This window comes from Schistocerca gregaria, chromosome X (assembly GCF_023897955.1).
Source record: "Schistocerca gregaria isolate iqSchGreg1 chromosome X, iqSchGreg1.2, whole genome shotgun sequence".
Lineage (NCBI taxonomy): Eukaryota > Metazoa > Arthropoda > Insecta > Orthoptera > Acrididae > Schistocerca > Schistocerca gregaria.
In genome coordinates this window covers 664790721-664811870 of record NC_064931.1, presented here as the reverse complement: position 1 = coordinate 664811870, position 21150 = coordinate 664790721, and the positions used below count along the sequence as shown (strand labels likewise).

The 21150-nt window shown below is 44.5% G+C and overlaps 1 protein-coding gene across 1 annotated transcript in view; it reads left to right on the top strand.

Annotated features, from left to right (window-relative positions):
* The first annotated feature begins 19376 nt into the window (after positions 1–19376).
* LOC126299099 (uncharacterized) overlaps positions 19377–21150 on the top strand; it is a 136882-nt gene continuing 135108 nt past the window's right edge. The window contains exon 1 of the mRNA XM_049990773.1: positions 19377–19645. Within this exon, the coding sequence (XP_049846730.1) occupies positions 19400–19645 (246 nt within the window). The 5' untranslated portion in view covers positions 19377–19399. The remainder of the gene's footprint in view (positions 19646–21150) is intronic.

Here is a 21150-nt window from a genome sequence, read left to right as displayed (position 1 = left end):
TCGAGATGATTGAGTGTTGTTGTGTCGTCTGCATCATCATTATTCATCCTCACTACGTTCGGAGGAAGGCAGTGGCAAACCACCTCCAATAGGACCTTGCGTAGTATGGCGGTCTCCCGCATCGTCCCCTACGCTCCCCGGAGTATGGGACCTCATCATCTCTGGATGTTTTGAAAAACTACTGCAGATACACGTCTGGGACATGTTTTATTAGATTCACCAAATCAATAACAACAAAGTAAATGGAATCGATCTTTTCTTTAACCTCGTGCAGTTTCACGGTGGATTCATATGTTCGTGAATCACCTTGTATACCGCCCCAGCCACCAACCTGTGTGACGGAAGGTACCTTGTGTACCAATCGTCAATTCCCTATTTTCTTGTTCCAGTCGCGAATGGTTCGCGGGAATAACGATTGTTGGTAAGTTTCTGTGTGAGCTAGAATATCTCTAATTTTACATGCGTGATCTTTTTGAGAGGTGTTAGGAAGCAATATATTGGTTAAGTCTGCTAGGAACGTAGCCTCTCGGAACTTTAACAGTAAACCACACCGTGATGCAGTACGCCTCTTTTGCAACGCCTGCCACTGGAGATGGTGGAGCATGTCCCTGACGACTTCGTGCTTACTAAATTAAGCTGTAACTAAAGTCGCTGCTCTTCTTTAGATCTTTATTTTTTTCTAACAATACTATCTGGTACGGATCGCATAACGACGAGCTGTACTCAAGTGCTGATCGAACGAGCGTTTAGTAAGGCTACGTCGATTGCGAATGGACTACATTTTCTGATGATTTTTCCCGTGAACCGGGCATCTGCCTTTCCTGCGATTAGTTAATTTATCGTTTCGCTTGAAATCGCTCCTCAGGCATAATCCTAGACGTTTTGTGGACGTCCCTCCTTCCAGCGATTGTTCTGCAATAGTCTAATCATACGGTGACACGTTGTATTTGTTTATGTTGAGGGTCAGATGCCAATCCCTGTACCAAGCGCCGATATTTTGCAGGTCTTCCTGTATTTGTTTACAGTTTTCTAGCGTTGTGTCCTCTTTATGTACAACAGCATAGTCCGCGGAAACCTTATGCAACTTCCGTCGTTATCCACTAGATCCTTTGTATATATTGTGAAAAACAGTGCCCCTATACCACTCCCTTAGGTAACACCCGAATTTACTTTTACGTCTGAAGTTTGCTTTCCGTTGAGAATGACATACTGCGTTCTTTCTCACATAGCTAGTCTAATACTCTGTATGCTCTTATTTTGTTCATTAGGCGGCAATGCGGAACTATATCGAAGCATTCTGGAAGTCAAGAAACACAGAATCTATCTGGGCGCCGGCTTTTATTGCTTTTAGGCCTCTTGGATGATCAGAGCGAGATTGGTTTCATACGTTCATCGTTTTCGGAATCCATGTTGATTCCTACGGAGGAGGTTTTCAGTCTCCAGAAATGTTATAATACCTGAGCACAAAACACGTTCCAAAATTCCTCGGCCGGCCGCTTTGGTGGAGCGGTTCTAGGCTCTTCAGTCCGGAACCACGCGGCTGCTACGGTCGCAGGTTCAAATCCTGCCTAGAGCATGGATGTGTGTGATGTCTTTAGGTTTGTTGAGTTTAAGCAGTCCTACGTCTAGGGGACTGATGACCTCAGACGGTAAGTCCCATAGAGCTTAGAGCCATCTGAACCATTTGGACCAAATTTCCTCAACAGATTGATATCAGAGATATAGGCCCATAATTTTGTGCGACTGTTCGAGGACCCTTCTTGAAACTGTTTAACTAAACTACTCAATAAAGTTTGGTGTCCCCTGCGTATCTGCGAACGCGTGTAGGCTTAGACTCAAAGGGAATAGGCAACTTTACAATAAGTCTAAAGAAAGTTTAAAGAATTACTGTGAAATAAAAACAAAACAACGACCAAAATAAAGGCACACTGTTCGAAAATGCACATCTGTGATATTTGTTATGTTCTGACGAAACTAAATTCGTCCTCTCATAACTCTTCACTCTTAGATTCCTCTGGGAGATGGTTGATCGGAAATGCAATATACACTACTGGCCATTAAAATTGCTACACCACGAAGATGACGTGCTACAGACGTGAAATTTAACCGACAGGAAGAAGATGCTGTGATATGCAAATGATTAGCTTTTCAGAGCATTCGCACAAGGTTGGCGCCGGTGGCGACACTTACTACGTGCTGACACGAGGAAAGTTTCCAACCGATTTCTCATACACAAACAGCAGTTGACCAGCGTTGCCTGGTGAAACGTTGCTGTGATGCCTCGTGTTAGGAGGAGGAATACGTATCATCACGTTTCTGACTTGGATAAAGGTCGGATTGTAGCCTATGGCGATTGCGGTTTATCGTATCGCGACATTGCTGCTCGCGTTGGTCGAGATCCAATGACTGTCAGCTGAATATGGAATCGGTGGGTTAAGGAGGGTAATACGGAACGCCGTGCCGGATCCCAACGGCCTCGTATCACTCGTCGTAGCAGTCGAGATGACAGGCATCTTATCCGCATGGTTGTAACGGATCGTGCAGCCACGTTTCGATCCCTAAATCAACAGATGGGGACGTTTGCAAGACAACAACCATCTGCACGAACAGTTCGACGACGTTTGCAGCAGCGTGGACTATCAGCTCGGAGACCATGGCTGCGGTTACCCTTGACGCTGCATCACACACAGGAGCGCCTGCGATAGTGTACTCAACGACGAACCTGGGTGCACGAATGGCAAAACGTCATTTTTTCGGAAATGAATTCAGGTTCTATTTACAGCATCATGGTGGTCGCATCCGTGTTTGGCGACATCGCGCTGAACACACATTAGAAGGGTGTATTCGTCATTGCCATACTGGCGTATCACCCGGCGTGATGGTATGGTGTGTCATTGGTTACACGTCTCGGTCACCTCTTGTTCGCATTGATGGTACTTTGAACAGTGGACGTTACATTTCAGATGTGTTACGACCGGGGCTCTACCCTTCATCCGATCCCTGCGAAACCCTACATTTTAGCATAATAATCCACGACCGCATGTTTCAGGTTCTGTACGGGCCTTTCTGGATACAGAAAATGTTCGACTGTTGCCATGACCAGCACATTCTCAGATCTCTCACCAATTGAAAACGTCTGGTCAATGGTGGCTGAGCAACTGGCTCGTCACAATACGCCAGTCACTACTCTTGATGAACTGTAGTATCGTGTTGAAGCTGCATGGGCAGCTGTACCTGTACTCACCATCCAAGCTCTGTTTGACTCAATGCCCAGGAGTATCAAGGCCGTTATTACGGCCAGAGGTGATTGTTCTGGGTGTTGATTTCTCAGTATCTATGCACCCAAATTGCGTGAAAATGTAATCACACATTTGTCCAATGAATACCCCTTTATCATCTGAATTTCTTCTTGGTGTAGCAATTTTAATGGCCAGTAGTGTATCAAATGTTAGTTCACTTTATTACAAGAATTATGAAAAATTTACTTAGCTGTATACAATACATAGCCACAGGAATGTGCCGAATATTTTCAACAGTCTTTGAATATTAAAGTGTCACTTGATGCACACATTTACTAAACTCTTCTCTCGAAGTACAAAGTTCTCATTGTTCAAAAGAACAGTTCCATATGACATGAGTAACTAGTCTATGTTGTCTTCCTGATAGGAGACCACGTACTGGGGCTGCGACTACCTCTGTTCAGCTGTGTACGGGCCTCTGTGCGGTGGCGCTGCAGCACTGGGAGCAAGGATCTGGCTCTGCCAGCGCCTCCCATTCGTCGGTGCGGATTGCAGTGAGATATCTCTCACATCCGCGGTAGAGATGTGAGTTGCTAACCTTATTATGGCATCCCGATCTGTAGACGAACCCACAAAATCAACAGCCATTCCGTGCATCGTAACACTCCTACATCCTCCTTGACATGATATCCACAAGTTCATCTAAATGCTGTTGCTCTAGCCTTTCCCCCTCTTCGACAGCCGTCTCCAGCCATCATCCAGAGTGTGAGGAGGATTCCTACAAACGTGCACAGAAAATTTCAGCTGGATCGTAGCAATCTCAGTCGGGTTTATATCAGCACATTCCTCAGTCTTTCCGCTCGGCTGACCCCTTCCCTCTGTTGGAGGACTGAAATGCTACGTCAGCACGTACCCTACTTCTGATTACAATCATCATCCCAATCCGACGAACGGATTGTCATCAACAGTGTTCTACGCCGTAACTCGGCAAGATCCTGCGCTGTGGTTTGGAATTCTATGGCTGACGTTGGTAACAATCTGCTGCTACGAAGCCCTGAACTGACCACTCCTCAGACGTGCAAATAAAAGTTAACTGCCTTTCGAGCGCAGACGAGCGATTTTCAATCAACTACGCCCATGTGTTGTTTTTATATAGCAAATGCTAGCCACTTTATTGGCTAAAAGTTGAGTAAACTGACTGAGATAATATGGGGACTACCTAAGATATAATTTTACAAAAAGATAATTTAGGCTTCTGTGGGCAGAGTTCAGTACATCTTCTGCAAGAGTGTAGTCTACAGAAACAGAGGCGCCTTTTGATGCACACTGCAGTGGCTCCGCATTTCATCGTGGCATGAAGACATAACTTGCGAGAGCCAACGTCCAACTGTAGATTGCTGTTTGTTCTCGAATATCAGCAGAAAATGTCAGTTTATATACTGCTTATGCAAGCCGTCACTCGATTGAATCATTACTACATACCTGAGTGAAGCTAAATGTTATTATCTTAGCATAAAGAAAAATATAATCTTGCCAATAATCTTCAAATCGTGTGCTACTCACACGATGTTTCTATATGAATTAATGAATTTACTCATGGCACGTTTGTTACCTAAGCCCGTGTTCACTTTTACAACGCAAATTAATAATCAAATTTACTAACTTAATAAGAAATTTGGAAATTTGTGGTAAGTTCCCATGGAACCCAACTGCTGAAGTCGTCGGTCTCTAGGCTTACACACTATTTGATCTAACGTAAACAAACTTACGCTAAGGACAACACACACACATGCCCGAGGGAGGACTCGAACCTCCGTGGGGGATCCGCATGAACCGTGGCAAGGTGCCCGAGATCGCGCCGCTACTTAGTAAGACTGAACCTTAGATTTCTGGTGTACCCATGTACCACCACAATAAAATAAAAATAGTAAATCGTAGAGGGAATATGAATAAGAATAGTGGCATATTTAAGACTACAAAATAGTGATAAGTTTTATTAATCCTTTTGTAAATACAACTAGTTGATAAACCTTCGCGGCGCTGGATTAGCCGAGCGGTCCTAGGCGCTGCAGTCATGGACTGTGCGGCTGGTCCCGGCGGAGGTTCGAGTCCTCTCTCGGGCATGGGTATGTGTATGTGTTTTTCCTTAGGATAATTTAGGTTAAGTGGTGTGTAAGCTTAGGGACTGATAACCTTAGCAGTTAAGTCCCATAAGATTTCACACACATCTGAACTTTTTTTTATATAAATCTTCCACAAAATGACAAACACAGATCAGAAAAGTAATGGTGCTCCATTGGCAGAGTATACATTGGGGTGGAAGCCATACAAATTCTCCTCTTAATTAATCCCTGTTATAACGCGATCTGACCTTGTTTACATGAATCCACTGTGAGGCCCAGTTCAGTTCAAAAGAAATCTACGACTAAGTATACCGCAAACTATGGTTCACCAGGAAACAGGGAGCTATGAATATCATTTAACAACACTACGCTGGTACAGTAATTCTTAACCCTTTCACCTTGATTCAGGCGGCAGCAGAAAACGGCGCGATGTAGTCGAGGACTTCCCTATTAGAGCCCTGAACTCCCGGGAGAGCCCGCATCTCGTGGTCGTGCAGTAACGTTCTCGCTTCCCACGCCCGGGTTCGCGGGTTCGATTCCCGGCGGGGTCAGGGATTTTCTCTGCCTCGTGATGGCTGGGTGTTGTGTGCTGTCCTTAGGTTAGTTAGGTTTACGTAGTTCTAAGTTCTAGGGGACTGATGACCATAGATGTTAAGTCCCGTAGTGCTCAGAGCCATTTGAACTCCCGGGAGATTTTAGTGTGAGGTACACCATTTCGCTGGTCTGGGCAAACGAATTTGACTCACGGGCGCGACGGTGCGTGCTGGAATTGTCAAATGTCAGACGACTGACTCAGGACGATTAAATTCACGATTTGCAGTTCCACTGTCGATACAGATGGAAACTGCCACTGGCTCTTAGTCCACCACAAAGTACAGACCTCAAGTCTCACCCGGAAACACCTGAAGTTCACCACCAGAGGAGGATCAGAAGGTGAATAAAGGAAAGAATCACATCTAATTTCCACCAAGCCTCGTTACGGGAGCCAATCAGCGCCTCCAAATCTCTCTTATGGTAGGCATGACCATGTTTTTGGCAAAAATCGTCTACCTGGGTGGGACTGCAGTCCCTCATTTACAGAGAATTCTTATCTTTCCTGGACGACCATTTCCAATTTCTGAAAGAAGGCTGATAAGCTTCCCAGACAGTCATGTCCATGAAATACATGTTTTTGCCTCTCGTTAAGAGAACCTGGCGTCTACCTGGTGTCAGGGGGGTTTACAGTCTTGCCTTCACTAAACACGCCCTTCTGTCTGATTCTAAGTGGAAGGAGGAGAGGGCTTTGACCAGAAATTCCTCTGAAGGTAAGATCCACTGAGCGCTGCTTCCCATAGTCACTCACAACGCCAGCTCGCTGCATTCAGCATTTATATCCCCCAATTTATCTCTTTCCCTGTTCTCCGTCGCCTCCACTATGGCCCATTGGGTACAAGTTCTCTACAGGTAATAAGCGCAGTTACAAGAACATTCTGCCCACAATTTCCCCACGTAAGAAAAGTCATAAGCCACACAAACCAGACGTAGTACTGGGGAACACCAAGATCATGTCCTAAAATATGAATGTTAATCTGACTGACTATGTTGTTAAAGTTATAAAGTGGCATGCCACCTCTCACTACCTCCCTGTTACCCAGTAATTTCTGCATGGGGAGTGTCACACTTCAGTAAACAGATTAATGTGACACAGCGCAGAAGAAATGGTAAACTGGGTCCTCAAGAATGACATGCCAGACCATGAGACCTTTGCCATCCAAAAACCAAAAAATACCACACCCTGTCCTGACCTCATTCAACTAAGGGTCATACTCACACTAACTGCTGCATGCCTGCAAAAGTTTTATAATTTTTCTGGGTGGCAGAACTGTTTCTGTGGACCCTCAGGCATTTGACATAGACCCCTGACTGTAAATACAGTGGCTGAATGGTAAAAGGTCACGTGGACATTTCATTAGCCCATTTACACTGAAGCTGAGGTCAGAGATGATGGGTTTCCCTAACCACAATATAATATCGTTGAGCATTCGGCTCAGACTTTTTGTTACCCCTGCCCAAGCATTCAGTGATTCAATCTTCCATAGAGACATATAACATAACAAATTCTATCCAAGCATTCAGCAACTGCAGGCAAGTCAAGTGTGTGCTCTTGTAACATCTGTCATCTGTTACCCTATTTCATATTAAGGTGTGTTACGGTGCTCGCTTATTTCCAAGTCCGTATCGATCTTAGTGCTGAGTTTTCACTCAGACGGCGCTTTGGCGTTAGGCGGTTGTTTCCAGGTGTGATCGCTGGCCGGAGCTTCGCTGGAGGCGTGTGAGGAGGAGAGAGGTGGCCGCCTTGGGGTGAAGACAGTTCTGCTCGGCGGGGGTTGCTTGCGTCTGGACGCCGAGTGGGGCCCGATGGGAAGACCGGACCTTGATTTTACGGTTAATAGTGTGGACAGCGGCGTGGTGTGCCGTTTAACTTGATTCGCAAGGGGAGAAAAATCTCGCCTGTTGTAGTTTGTCGAGCCTGAGTCTGAAATACCTTCTATGTGCGGCGGGATGCCATTTCGTCCTCCTGTCTCTCTGTCGCTGGGATTGCTATCCTCGTTTACCGTCCCATGGATGTATATCGATGGGGTACGCTGCTCTCCGTACTCTGCTAGAGGCTGGTGATGGAAGTGCGTCGTTCAGCGGCTCGTTAGTCTGGGTGCTTTATGTTCATCTTCAGGTGCATAGTCTTCGTGTGGCACTCCTTAGAGTGTGCCTTGCGCAGTTATATTGGAGTTTATTTTGTCTTGTGGTGCTTCCGCTTTCCGTTAACGAAGGTTAAGCTAGATTCGGCACTCCGTACGTCACTTGGCACCTCAGCAGCGGGTCGGAGCCACGTTCGCGACTAAACGGAAGCCTTTGGACTGAGAGGTCTTGTGTTTTGCATATTGTTCAGAAATTGTTGTTTTGGTATTAAGTTGGCTGAGGTTTCTTACGGATTTCCCGGCATTTGGTCTGTTGTCCGGCCCGGGCTAGGTCTCATTATTTTTAAAGGCGGTCCTTGTTTTGGCTGAGTACAACTTTGGTTTACTGCCTGGTGGTTCTGGTAATACGCCGGGTCGCTGTGGTTGTGCGCATTTTGTATGGGGCTGTGTGATCGAAGCCGTGGAGTACCATTTGTGTGAACTGCTTCACCGGGGAGTACCGATCGGGCCATTCTTGGTCCTCTGCTGTATGAAATGATTTTATTATTATTTTAAAGTAACATTATCACTTAAATAATTTAATTCTTTTTGCGTTAACTGCAACTTGGGTACTGAGAAATTTAGTAGTGTAATTACGGAAGATTTAATAGTGGCACATGCCCCTTTACCTGTTTCGTAATCTGTTAATTACCGAAAGACTTTAAGCTCATAGTCATATGATGTGATTTTCTTAAATTATTGTATTTTTATGTCATGTTATTGCTTTTTAATTTGCTGATCACTGGTGTACTGTTCCAAGCATTAAAATTTTTCAGGTAGCTATTACTTGGGTGGAACGCGGGGAACTGCAAAGGAGAGAGTAGTTGCGTGCCTCACGTGTCCGTTGTTGGCCCGGCCTGGTGTCAGTTGTTTGTTTTGGTGCACCTGAGTTAGGTATTGTGTTGCCTCCTCCCTTGCGGTCCCGTCCTGTTCTTCTCATAAACATTTCCTTCAAGGCATTTTAGTTAATTTTATGCTAGTATTATTTTAATTTCTTACATTGGTAAAATTGTGCGGCCTTCATCATGCATACTGTTTGTCATAGCGGAGTTGATGTGCCTTTGTAATTTCTTAAACTCCATTCGTGATTCATATTGTTTGTCATAATAGATTTGAGTATGGCAGTTATAATGTCTTATATATCATGATGTGCGTGTGTAATGGTGCAATAAATTGATGATTGTTATTTCTGTTTTTGGCGCCCTTCATGCCTCCTTTCTTGTCCCTATTGGTACGCTATCCTTGTACTTGTGTTGGTAAGCCACATCAAGGTGTCTTTCTGTTATTTTAGTACAATAGTGTTAACACAAAATAGACAACATTTAAATGACGTGTGAAAAATAGTGAGACTGTACACAAATGACAAACACAAAATAAAAACACTGTCAGTTTCATAAAAACTGGTTTGAATAATAGTGTATTTGTTGTGTGTGAACTACTGTCAGTCTTAGATTTTAGATGAGAGTGACCTTGTATACCAGAAAAAATCTGAAAATGGCGTTGTCTGTCATGACAAATATAATAGGAACGAAAAGTGAGAAATTACATTTTACCTAATAAAATCAATACATCAAAGCACACAAAAATAAGAATTAACACAAACATATTTTAAGACTTCTACTGCTCCATTCTCCAGGGTCTTTAGAGAGTCCAAACATTAACTTAACATTAGTCACATGAACAAACACAGCACAAAAAACTCACGAGGTGTGTAACAGATTGGAGGTGGCAGATGCTTTCACTCTCTGTTGGCACGAGTGACAGTGGGACTCTGAGCACGCCTCTGTTGCCCTTGAGCTGCGCCAGTGTAATCACGTCAGCCAGTGGCCTGCCCTGTCGCTTCAGGGTGGCAGCTGACAGCTGCTGGTGTGGTCATGCGGTGACGTCACGTTAGCTGGCCGCTCGTCCCGGGTGGTCGCTCTGCTGTGACGTCACGCCAGCAGCTGAGCGTGAGGTTGCACTACAGCGCGCCAGCGCCGCTAGCCGCGTTGCGCAACTCCGCGCCCAGCCACATCTCGCCACGGGTCTGCTCCTCGCTCGCCGTTTGGAACGCTGTAGTCCTCTGCACATTCCTTAGCGCATATTGTAGTGCCGTGCTTTTAAAATAAGTCTTTACAAAAACACATACATATAAATTCATTAAAAATATGAACTGCCTGTATTAGAAACTTCGCAGTATGGGTAATGCCAAAAAACGTGCGTTACTGCTTTCTTTCATTTAAACGAAGTTACTACTATGGTGCTTTTGAAAAAAAACTGCAATAACATCGACAATTAATCGCTTATCTAAAAGACTAGTAATTCTAATATTATCTAAAAGTAATTACTATCTATTATTATTATCTAAAAGACTAATAATTCTCTAGCACCCGCCAGGATAGCCGAGAGCGCTAAAGCGCTGCTTCCTAGACTCGGGTAGGCGCGCCGGCCCCGGGTCGGATCCGCCCGGCGAATTGACGACGACGGCCGGTGCGCCGGACAGCCTGGACGTCGTTTTTAGGCGGTTTACGGCATCCTACTAGGTGAATACCAGGCTGGTCCCCACGTCCCGCCTCAGTTACACGACTCACAGACATTTACAACACATTCCCACTATTTCACGATCTACACTCGACGCAGACAGTTAGGGTACACTAATTCCGTCCTGGGGGGTACGGGGTGGCGGCAGGAAGGGCATCCGGCCACCTCTTACAATTAACGTGTCAAATTCGGTTAACCATGGCCGACCCTGCGTAACTGCGGGACAAGGCGCAAGCGATGGAATAGAACTAATAGTCCTCTAGTGGTGAATTCGTGTTGGTGTAGTGTATGCCAGTGTTTTGTTACTCTCCCAACATCACTCATATACCCTAATGGGCTAAGTCGGCAGTCTCCACGTCATGTAACGTTTACTTCTATATATGTCCTACCCGTTACCATGTCTAGCTACCTCTAATCCTTTTCTACTTTAGGCTACTCTGGCTTGTATAAAAGATGTTAACTTATTGGATGGTGACAATGATGCGGATGTCTGGCGCGGAATCTGGGTCGAAAACCGCTCACCGTCATCTGTGCACTCCTTACTGTGCTGTCAGGATAGATCAGACATCGGCGCGAATTCATCTTTCCCTCTAAAACTGACCAATAACTCTCAAAAATCGACGTACAGGTATCATTAAATAACAACTGCTGCAAAGACATAATATACTAGTCTTTGCCGGCCGCGGTGGTCTCGCGGTTCTAGGCGCGCAGTCCGGAACCGTGCGACTGCTACGGTCGCAGGTTCGAATCCTGCCTCGGGCATGGATGTGTGTGATGTCCTTAGGTTAGTTAGGTTTAAGTAGTTCTAAGTTCTAGGGGACTAATGACCACAGCAGCTGAGTCCCATAGTGCTCAGAGCCATTTGAACCATACTAGTCTTTTTTTATAATTTGTAGTGCTTAAGGATTTGTGATTAACTTCCCATTTTTTTGTATGACCCCATTCGCCATTTCCTATTTCCTTCCTATTCGTCTAGAAACATACTACCGTGACTCGAACTCCAAATGCTGACACCATGCAACACAAAATTTCGCCAATCCGCGCCTGGTGATACACAATCGAAATACTACAAGGCAACCATCATCGCCGGCCGGTGTGACCGAGCGGTTCTAGGCACTTCAGTCTGGAACTGCGCGACCGCTACGGTCACAGGTTTGAATCCTGCCTCGGGCATGGATGTGTGTTTTGTCCTTAGGTTAGTTAGGTTTAAGTAGTTCTAACAAGGGAATGGTAAGACTTGTCATGTCGAAGCCTGTGTTGCTCTTTTTACTACTGTGAGTTAACATTGCAAGAAGTCTGTATGCAGAATTTTAGCTTCTGACATGACCTGGAAGTCTGTAAACAATTTTATGAAGTAAGACATTATTGTCGCATGGTTTCAGCGCTTCAAACTGCCTCTTGTACAACCCTGACCTCTCTCGCTACGTTATACCAACGCCATCTAGGGACAAGCTGGCGTTAGCTACGCGCCGCTCTCTTGCCACAGCAGTGAGAGAGCTGATTCCCCCAGTGAAAGCGATCGTATGATAATTAAACATCCGTTGACAAATATGGCTGGTATGTTATCTACAACATTCTTTCCAAATAGCTATGAAATACACACAATCGAAATGCTACAAGGCAACCATCCCCTTTGAATGACGTGTTTAGAACACGTCAAAATTTTATTTCTTGTAATTACCGCAAAAATGCGAAATATTGATACAATGTTCAAAACATAGGTTTTTTGTGCACCAAGAACATACAAGCAAAGACGACATATGACAGCCCTGCGAATCACAGACGTTGTTAGATGTCCGTAGACAAAACTGGGCTGGTGTTAGGAATGAATCAGACCTAGTATCAGTATATTTCGAGGAGTGCCACGCATATTTAATCAAATTCTGAAACCGTGGGGAGGAAAATTGATAATGTACTACTGAGCTTGAGAATGTTGTCACGGTGATAGACCGGAAATTGCAGTGATCTGCACACAATAATTTTCTCTGTTAGTTTTCTGTAAAATGCCTTCCACTGACGGAAAAATTCTCTGTCTATAGTATGAATTACGTTCGTCGTGCCGGATGGAATCTGAAGTATCTCTACTTCTTTGTCATGGTGGGCTCGAAATACAGCTTTTAATGAATCAGACCTTTTATGACCTGACCACGAATCTAGAAGGAGAAGAGATTTGTTCCCGTAGAACGGAAGAAAAGCATGACGCATGAAAAGTGTAACGTTTTCATTTCCCATTTTTCCAGACTTCGATGCGTCTACCACAAGATTGTTTGCGTAGAACATTGTTCCTTTGACACATGGTCCAAAACGTCCAGTTGGTTCTTGAAGACACACATACAGTTTACGCAGCAATGAACCATCCAGACTAATTATGGGCACTGTAGTGTATGAATGGGTGAGTGCATTCGTGGACTGCGCAATCGCCTCAATATGTTTTTCCCCTTTGAATGACAGTGTTCTTTTCGCACGCATTTCTTTTTGAAAACCTGAGTGATGTGAATTGTACATGTACGATTCACTAAAACTAGCGATCTTATTTTTCGCATTCGTAAGAAAGGCTTCTATCATTTCGATTTTTGTCACTTCATTTTCCGCCCTGTTTCGCGATACAAATTTTGTTATTTTTCTTGCCACAATTTTATGTGATCTTTTGAAGCGACTAATCCAACTTTGAGAAGCTGTAAATTTTTTAGCGTCTATTGCGTTGGCAACCTCTAACGCCCAATCACGCAAAGTTGTATCGCTGACACTAAATGACTTGTCTGGCATCGGTAAATAGCTCAAAAAGTCGCGTATTTATCTCCGTCGCAATTTCCAGTCAACTCTTACGTCGTCCAGCGACTTCCTTTTTCCATCTATACAATTCACGTTCAGAACGGACAAAGCGATACTTATTTTGAACAGTACTGACACGTAGGCGTTTGTTACCATTTTCGTTCAACCAATACGTCACCGCTTTTTCTTTCTCTGATAAGGTAATTGTAGTTGCTGGTGTTACTTTCGGAGATAATTGATGATGGTACGTGGCACTACCACTCGAAGAGTCTTCACGAGTGCAACTTTCGTCGGTGTCTTCGCCGTCTGTAGATTCACAGTCTGCAATATCGAGTGTTTCAGTTGTTTCTAGCCACATGTCTGCGCCATTTACATGCTCGTCTAGAAGTTAACAACCATGTCGCACAACACATAGCCTTCACGCGTGTTTTCTGTTGATTGCTTCATTTGGCGTCTGTGGTATATCTCCATGGCAAGCAGCAAAACATATACAGGGTTCGCCATCACCTGTGAGGGGAGATTGAATGTCCACCGTAAAGTGGCTAGCGGAGAATAGATGAACATGTACAGAACATCTTTCACATCTCTAACCAGCTTCAGGACGGTATGTTTCGAAACACGTACCAGAAATTAAAACGACGTGCATGCCACAGAAACGAATATTCTTTTCCCCTTTCCACCAAAACCGTGCAGCGATATTCCTCGTTAGTGAACGCCGCGATAAGACGGCCACACTTCCCGACCATGCGCACAACGCTCGCGACGGCATTTCCAGGGGTGCCCAGCCGTCACTGCAACCGCCAAGCAGGAAACACAGCCATGTTCGTGATTTTTTTTTTTAGGTGGCTTCCAGTTCATCTCAGCAGCTACAATTTTGCATACGGACCTTATGCACACTTAAATAACAGTGCTAAAAAAAGCAATGCATGTTTCGGCATGACAAGTCTGACCATTCCCTTGTAAATTCTAGGGGACTGCTGACCTCAGATGTTGAGTCCCATAGTGCTCAGAGCCATTTTGAACCAACCATCATCGCACTACTTGCAATAACCAATAAGCTATAACCTCACACGGAAAAGATCCACCAGCGATAAATATCGTACCATAGGCGATTATACGCGTGTGTAACCACATTCGGAAACCACCAACGAGAGCACACCGCTTCACTGGCGATGAACGTAATCGAACCACAGCAAGAAAAGAACCGTACTTGAACGTCAACACGCCTCCGGCGTGCACAACCCATGACCATCTGGCAAGATACCATCATCGGTGCCGGTGGCGTGGTCGAAATCACGCCAGAATCCACTACTGGATCGCAAATCAACTTCTGTGGCACCACTAAAGCCTTCCCTCTCCGAATGGTGGAAGAGACCGTGCATACATCCCACTACCAATGCACACGGAAGAAACCAAACCATTACTACATTCCAAAATTAATTCTGAGAATAATTGTCTCTCCAAGACTTCTGTAATTATTTCTAAAAACAAACATGTCATTTTCACGTTGTTCCAAGAGATACCTTTGCTGTGGCGTGACAAGCTACTAATACAGCAATGCTCTAGTGTTAAACCAACCAGTTTTATCATGAACCCAAGAGGTTTCCGCCGAGAAATCGGCACGTTCCTATCCACGAAATAATTTTCTATCTGTGAAAAACGGGAGAATAGCAGTACGTCACAAATTTGCAGTAAATTATCAAAGTGCAAATGCTGGACATAAAACTAAAAACGCCGAACTCACTCATCCGATCTCACAGGGGATGATCTTATTCTCTTACTATAATAATTAATAGCCGGCCGGTGTGGCCGTGCGGTTCAGGCGCTTCAGTCTGCAAACGCGCGACCGCTACGGTCGCAGGTTCGAATCCTGCCTCAGGCATGGATGTGTGTGATGTCCTTAGGTTACTCAGGTTTAAGTAGTTCTAAGTTCTAGGGGACTGATGACCACAGATGTTAAGTCCCATAGTGCTCAGAGCCATTTGAACCATTACAATTAATCATCTAAACAGTGCAACTGCAAGCAAATAAAGAACAATACACTAAGTGACTACATAAATTAATTGGAACCAAATGATTCTTAACACTACTTTAATGATATAACTGTACGAGTCTGCTTGTTCCGATGTTATATGCGCCTTTCTTTTGGGTTGAGGCCGCAGCGGCTGACTGTCAGTGGCTATGGCGGTTTCCGCTGCGATTCCTGTTTGAGGGGTTATGTGTTCTGATTCCCACAACGTCATTCAAGTGATCACGTTGCGGACTTCACCTACCAATCTATCCATTATTCCTTGTTTTCCCTGAGTTCCAAATCGGCTGCATGACGTGGTTAGAATTTTGCATTTCCCTCCTGTTGCTATTTCTGTTTTTGTGAAAGTTACCGCCTAACATCCCCGTCTGCTTCTATCATCCCCCCACTGAGGCTCATTATTAAATCCTGGACCTTGATATTGGTTTCTTGTCGCCCTGTTTCTGATTATGATTCGCCAATCATTATTTCTACCAGATGCACCTTGCTAATTTCATTCATTATATCACCTTCGGTCTCTCACATTTTGTGCTTCCTTTACAAAGTCTAACTCCCGTAGAGCGCTTTTGAATGATTCTATTGCGTCATAACATATTCCAATGAGCAATTCCTGGTACCTCAATGGCAGTTTCATAAAGCAATGTCCCATTATCTGCTTATCAGGTAACGGATCCTGTTGACAAGCGTCTCGAAATACTTTACCGGACGGCGGCACAACAATGCTTCGTAATCCTTCCCTAACATAATCTCCTTTTCATCCTTTCTTGGATGTCCTATGACCAGTAGATCTTTAAGAAAGCCTCTCCGAATTTGCCGTGGCTGCGACAAGTTTATTGCAAAGAATGTGCTCTGCAATCGAAAGTTCCAGGTGTCTACAAAAAAACAAAAAAAAGTTGTTCAAATGGCTCTGAGAACTATGGGACTTAACTTCTGAGGTCATCAGTCCCCTAGAACCTAGAACTACTTAAACCTAACTAACCTAAGGACATCACACACACCCATGCCCGAGGCAGGATTCGAACCTGGGACCGTAGCGGTCGCGAGGTTCCAGACTGTAGCGCCTAGAACTGCTCGGCCACCCCGGTCGGCAGGTATTCACAGACAAATTCCAATTTTTATAAGAGTGACTATGATTCGGGTAGTACCTTATCATGACTTGGGATATAATAAATTGTGATTGTTTTTGTAAACCTGAAAATTTTGAATTGGAGAAGATGGTTTTAAGTCGAAATATTCTCTAACTTCTGGCATACGTGTGCCGAAGATTTCATGGCCGACCGATCCCTGGGTGCTGTTGTGCTCTCGTCTCGTGTCATCAGAGTCACGTAGCAATGTTTCCGTACATTTGAGTCGCATGTAATTGTGATATGGCTCGGTACTTCCTGCACTTCGCGTCACTGAGTGCGTGCGCTCGGTCGAGCGCTGTACTCCGTAGTGAGCGTTCCTGCTGTTAATCGGCTTGTACCGGGATTGCGGCTACTGGCTGAGTAACAAAATTTTGTCTTTGACATTCCTGGTGACCAACAAACTCACGGTGATATGCTATTGCTTCGGGCTGAATTTCTACGCGACCCGTTGCACTATTGTCTCATATTATCCGCCACCTCATTCTGCTGGGTACTGAGATTCTAACATTTCTTCCTGTGTGTTTTCAACTACTCTCTGTCCCTGTTTCTTCAAGAGAAGAAATAGCCTTCTTGGTTGTGACCACTTCGACTTTTGCCAGCACTGCCTGAGCTCGAACAATTTGGCCATTTTTTTCTCGAATCTCGTCCTACTAATCTGGCTCTCCTAGCCTCACGTTTGGACTCTACTGCTTCTCCTCGCGCCCCATCTGATGTTTTCCTAATGTCTTCAACCTCTGCCCTCACACCCATAACTTCATTCCTGACTTGATTTACGTTTTCGACAAACTCATTAGGTCTCCTTTGAATTTCCTTCATTTCTTTCATGACTTCGTCCTGTCTCTTTTCTTCCTTTTCTTGTCGCTTCTAAATTTCCCTAATTTAAGCCGGCCAGCGTGGCCGAGCGGTTCTAGGCTCTACAGTCTGGAACCGCGAGACCGCTACGGTCGCAGGTTCGAATCCTGCCTCGAGCATGGATGTGTGTGATGTCCTTAGGTTATTTAGGTTTAAGTAGTCCTAAGTTCTAGGGGAATGATGACCTCAGATGTTAAGTCCCGTACTGCTCAGAGCCATTTGAACCTAATTTCATTAATGAGGCTCTCCTGTCTTGCGTCTTCTTCCTGCCGTCTCTTGTCTTCCCTTTCCTTCCTCTGTTTTTCCTCCTCCTGTCGTTTCTTCTTTTCCTCTTGCACAAATTGAATGATCGATTATAATTGCGTACTTTCAGTAAAGTACCCTAGAGTAGACGCACGCAGTAGAACTGGACTATGACACCTTGCCCGCAAAATCGAATTGTTATTTTCCCTTACTGCACCTCTTTCCGTATTTACAGAACCTACGTCGGCTGCGACCACGGCATTGTTTTCACTTTCATTTCCTGAGTGAACTGAAACCCCATCATCGGAGTAGTCTGCATTTGACATTTGTGCCTTGTTAGCAGAGTGATTTAGATGAACTTCTTCCACCGTTCTAGCTTCTTCTGCATCAATGGCTGTCTCGTAATCCATTTTGGACAACATTAGTGCACAGCCTTTCTCGCAGTACAAGTGAGCTTTGCTTCTCCTAACTATTCAAATCGATTGCTACTTCTGCAAGTTTCCGATTCTAAGACATCGCGCGCCACAACTCTACAATGATCTTCCTTTAAAAAACGCTTGCAGTTATGCCTAATCCCATGTAACAAAACCTGCTCTGAAACATCGTAGACATCCACATAATCACATTTCTTCCACAAAAACTTGCACAAAGCTGTTAACAACAACGCAACATTAGACAAGAAGTGACGCGCTCAGTCCGGAACCGCGTGACTGCTACAGTCGCAGGTTAGAATCCTGCCTCAGGCATGGATGTGTGTGATGTCCTTAGGTTAGTTAGGTTTAAGTAGTTCTAAGTTCTAGGGGACTGATGACCACAGCTGTTAAGTCCCATAGTGCTCAGAGCCATTTGAACCATTTTTTTTACTATCAGGACACAATGGGAAACAAAAAAAGTAATAAGTGATGAAAACGACACATACACTGAAATAAAATAAATACAACATGCTGCAAATTGCTGACATATAACGCATAACGCCAAACGTGAGTCTATATGTTCTCAGTGCACCATAGTCAACACTGAAAAAAACGAAAAACGAGGCCCTGTTCCAAGATAACACTAACTACGTCACAAAAGTGCCATGATTCGAGATCCTGGCCAAGAGACGCCAACTTCCAGCCGTCACTTCCTTTAATCATAGATATATGCCTGAGTGAAGCTAAATCTTATTATCTTAATATAAATATAAATATTATCTTGCCAATAATCTCCAAATCGTGTGCTACTCACACGAGGATTCTATACGAATTAGTGAATTTACTCATGGCACGTTTGTTGCCTAAGCCCGTGGTCGCCGGCCGGGGTGGCCGAGCGGTTCTAGGCGTTACAGTCTGGAACCTCGGGACCGCTACGGTCGCAGATTCGAACCCTGCGTCGGGCGTGAATGTGTGTGATGTCCTTAGGTTAGTTAGGTTTAAGTAGTTCTAAGTTCTAGTGGACTGATGACCTCAGAAGCTAAGTCCCATAGTGCTCAGAGCCATTTGAACCATTTTTGAGCCTGTGGTCACTTGTAGAACCCAAATTAATAATCAAATTACTTAACTTAATGAGACTGAACCTTAGATTCCTGGTGTACCCATGTACTACCGCAATAAAATAAAAATAGTAGACAGTGACCCAGATCGCTGGTCGATCATCAGTGATCGGCTTGTTATCTTTGGCGCGTCCCCGGGCATGAGCATCTTTGGGTTTTCGGCTGGGGCGCGCGGGACGGTGAAAGGCTGTCGGTTTGGGGCGGCCGGTGAGACTGGCGAAGTTAGGCTCGGGCGTAAGCACATGTGTGATGTCTGTTACGCTGGGGCTGTTTGCTAATCGTGAAACTCCTGCGGCGGTTACTGGTTGCTGGAAGGCATTTCATATAAACTGCGCCAAGCCTCGCAGTGAGAGGGGAGTCCGGAGTTGGTGTTGGCCTAGACGTTTGTACAAATTGAAGTGCTTGTGTGAGAAGCACGGCGTGGGCCTGGTGGTTGCTTCGTCCTTCTGGCAGCCACCGCAAGCGGATGTTCGGCCGGAATGTCTACAGTTTGTGGTGAGCATAATGTGAGCAAGTTCTCGTAGGATGTGCTCCCAGCCAGACTGTTAGCCTTTGTTATTTGTGGGTGCCGACCCCTTGTCTGTTACTGCTTCCGGGTGTCCTGTAAGATTTCACAGCAAAACTGTGTTTTTGTGAGCCTCCGCCTAGAAAGGGGAAAGATTTGTGCCCCAACTGAAAAGGGGGGTTCGATTGGACATATTTTGGAATTCCTTAATGATGTAATTTAAACATATATAACAAACTTATTTCAGAATAAGCGCCTGTTTCTTTGGGACACTGCAGTTCAAACAGGAGTGGCGTAATGTTAATGAATATTTGTTTTTCGTCAAATGAAGTGTATTTAATGTCTTGCTGTTTTCGGGGACACGCAGCTGTGTTATTGAACTCATTTTGAAATGTTCTGTCGGGTGAATGATTGCTCCCCACTTCAGTGTATTCTTTTGAGTAGTATTGTAAGGTTTTTTGGATATTTGTCAGTGGGATGTATAGATTCAATTTTGTTTTTCTTTCTTTTGAATTACGATGAATTGTTTAGTTTATCTGGTTATTGGCTTAACTCGCTCTTCACTCACTAAGTCAGCTGATATTGAAATTTTGTTTATTCGTGTTTAATGTCAACAGATTCAAATACAACTTCATTTTTATTATTAGAAATAAATGTGCTGGATTGACCTTAATGAATTATGTGCAATCGAAGTCCTTCATTAGTGCTTAACAGTGGCGTGTGGTTCGGGTTGTGAGCTCCGTGCTCGGAACAGATAGTCGAGAGAGTATGAACACGAACAGTGGCTTATTTAAGTTTACAAAATAATAATAAGTTTTATTAATCCTTTTGTAAATACAACTTGCTGATAAAATCTTCCACAAAATGACAAACACAAGTCAGAAAAGGAATGGTGCTTCATTGGCATAGCATACATTGGGGTTGAAGCTTTACAAACTCTCCCCTTAATTAATCCCTTTTATAACGCAATATGACTTTGTTTACATGAATCCACTGTGGGGCCCAACTCAATTAAAGTGAAATCAGCTCCGACTAAGTATACCGCAAACTATGGTTCACCTGGAAACAGGGAGCTATGAATGTCATTTAACAACCCTACGGTGGCGCAGCAATACTTTACCCTTTCACCTTGTTCAGGTGGCAATAGAAAACAGCGCACTGTAGGCAAAGAGCGGCGCACTAGGACAGCTGTATGTTCTGACGCGTACACGAAAACTTGCAAACTATGTGGCCTGGTGTTCTGATTATCAGAATGCGGATAACTTCCCTATTAGAGCCCTGAACTCCCGGGAGATTTCAGTGTGAGCTACACCATTTCGCTGGTGTCGCCAAACGAATTTGACTTGCAGGCACGACGGTGCGCGCTGGAATTGACAGACGTCAGATGACTGACTCAGGACGATTAAATTCACGATATGCAGTACCACTGTCAGTAGGGTTGGAAACTGCCACTGGCTCTTAGTCCACCACAAATAACAGTCGACAGGTCTCACTC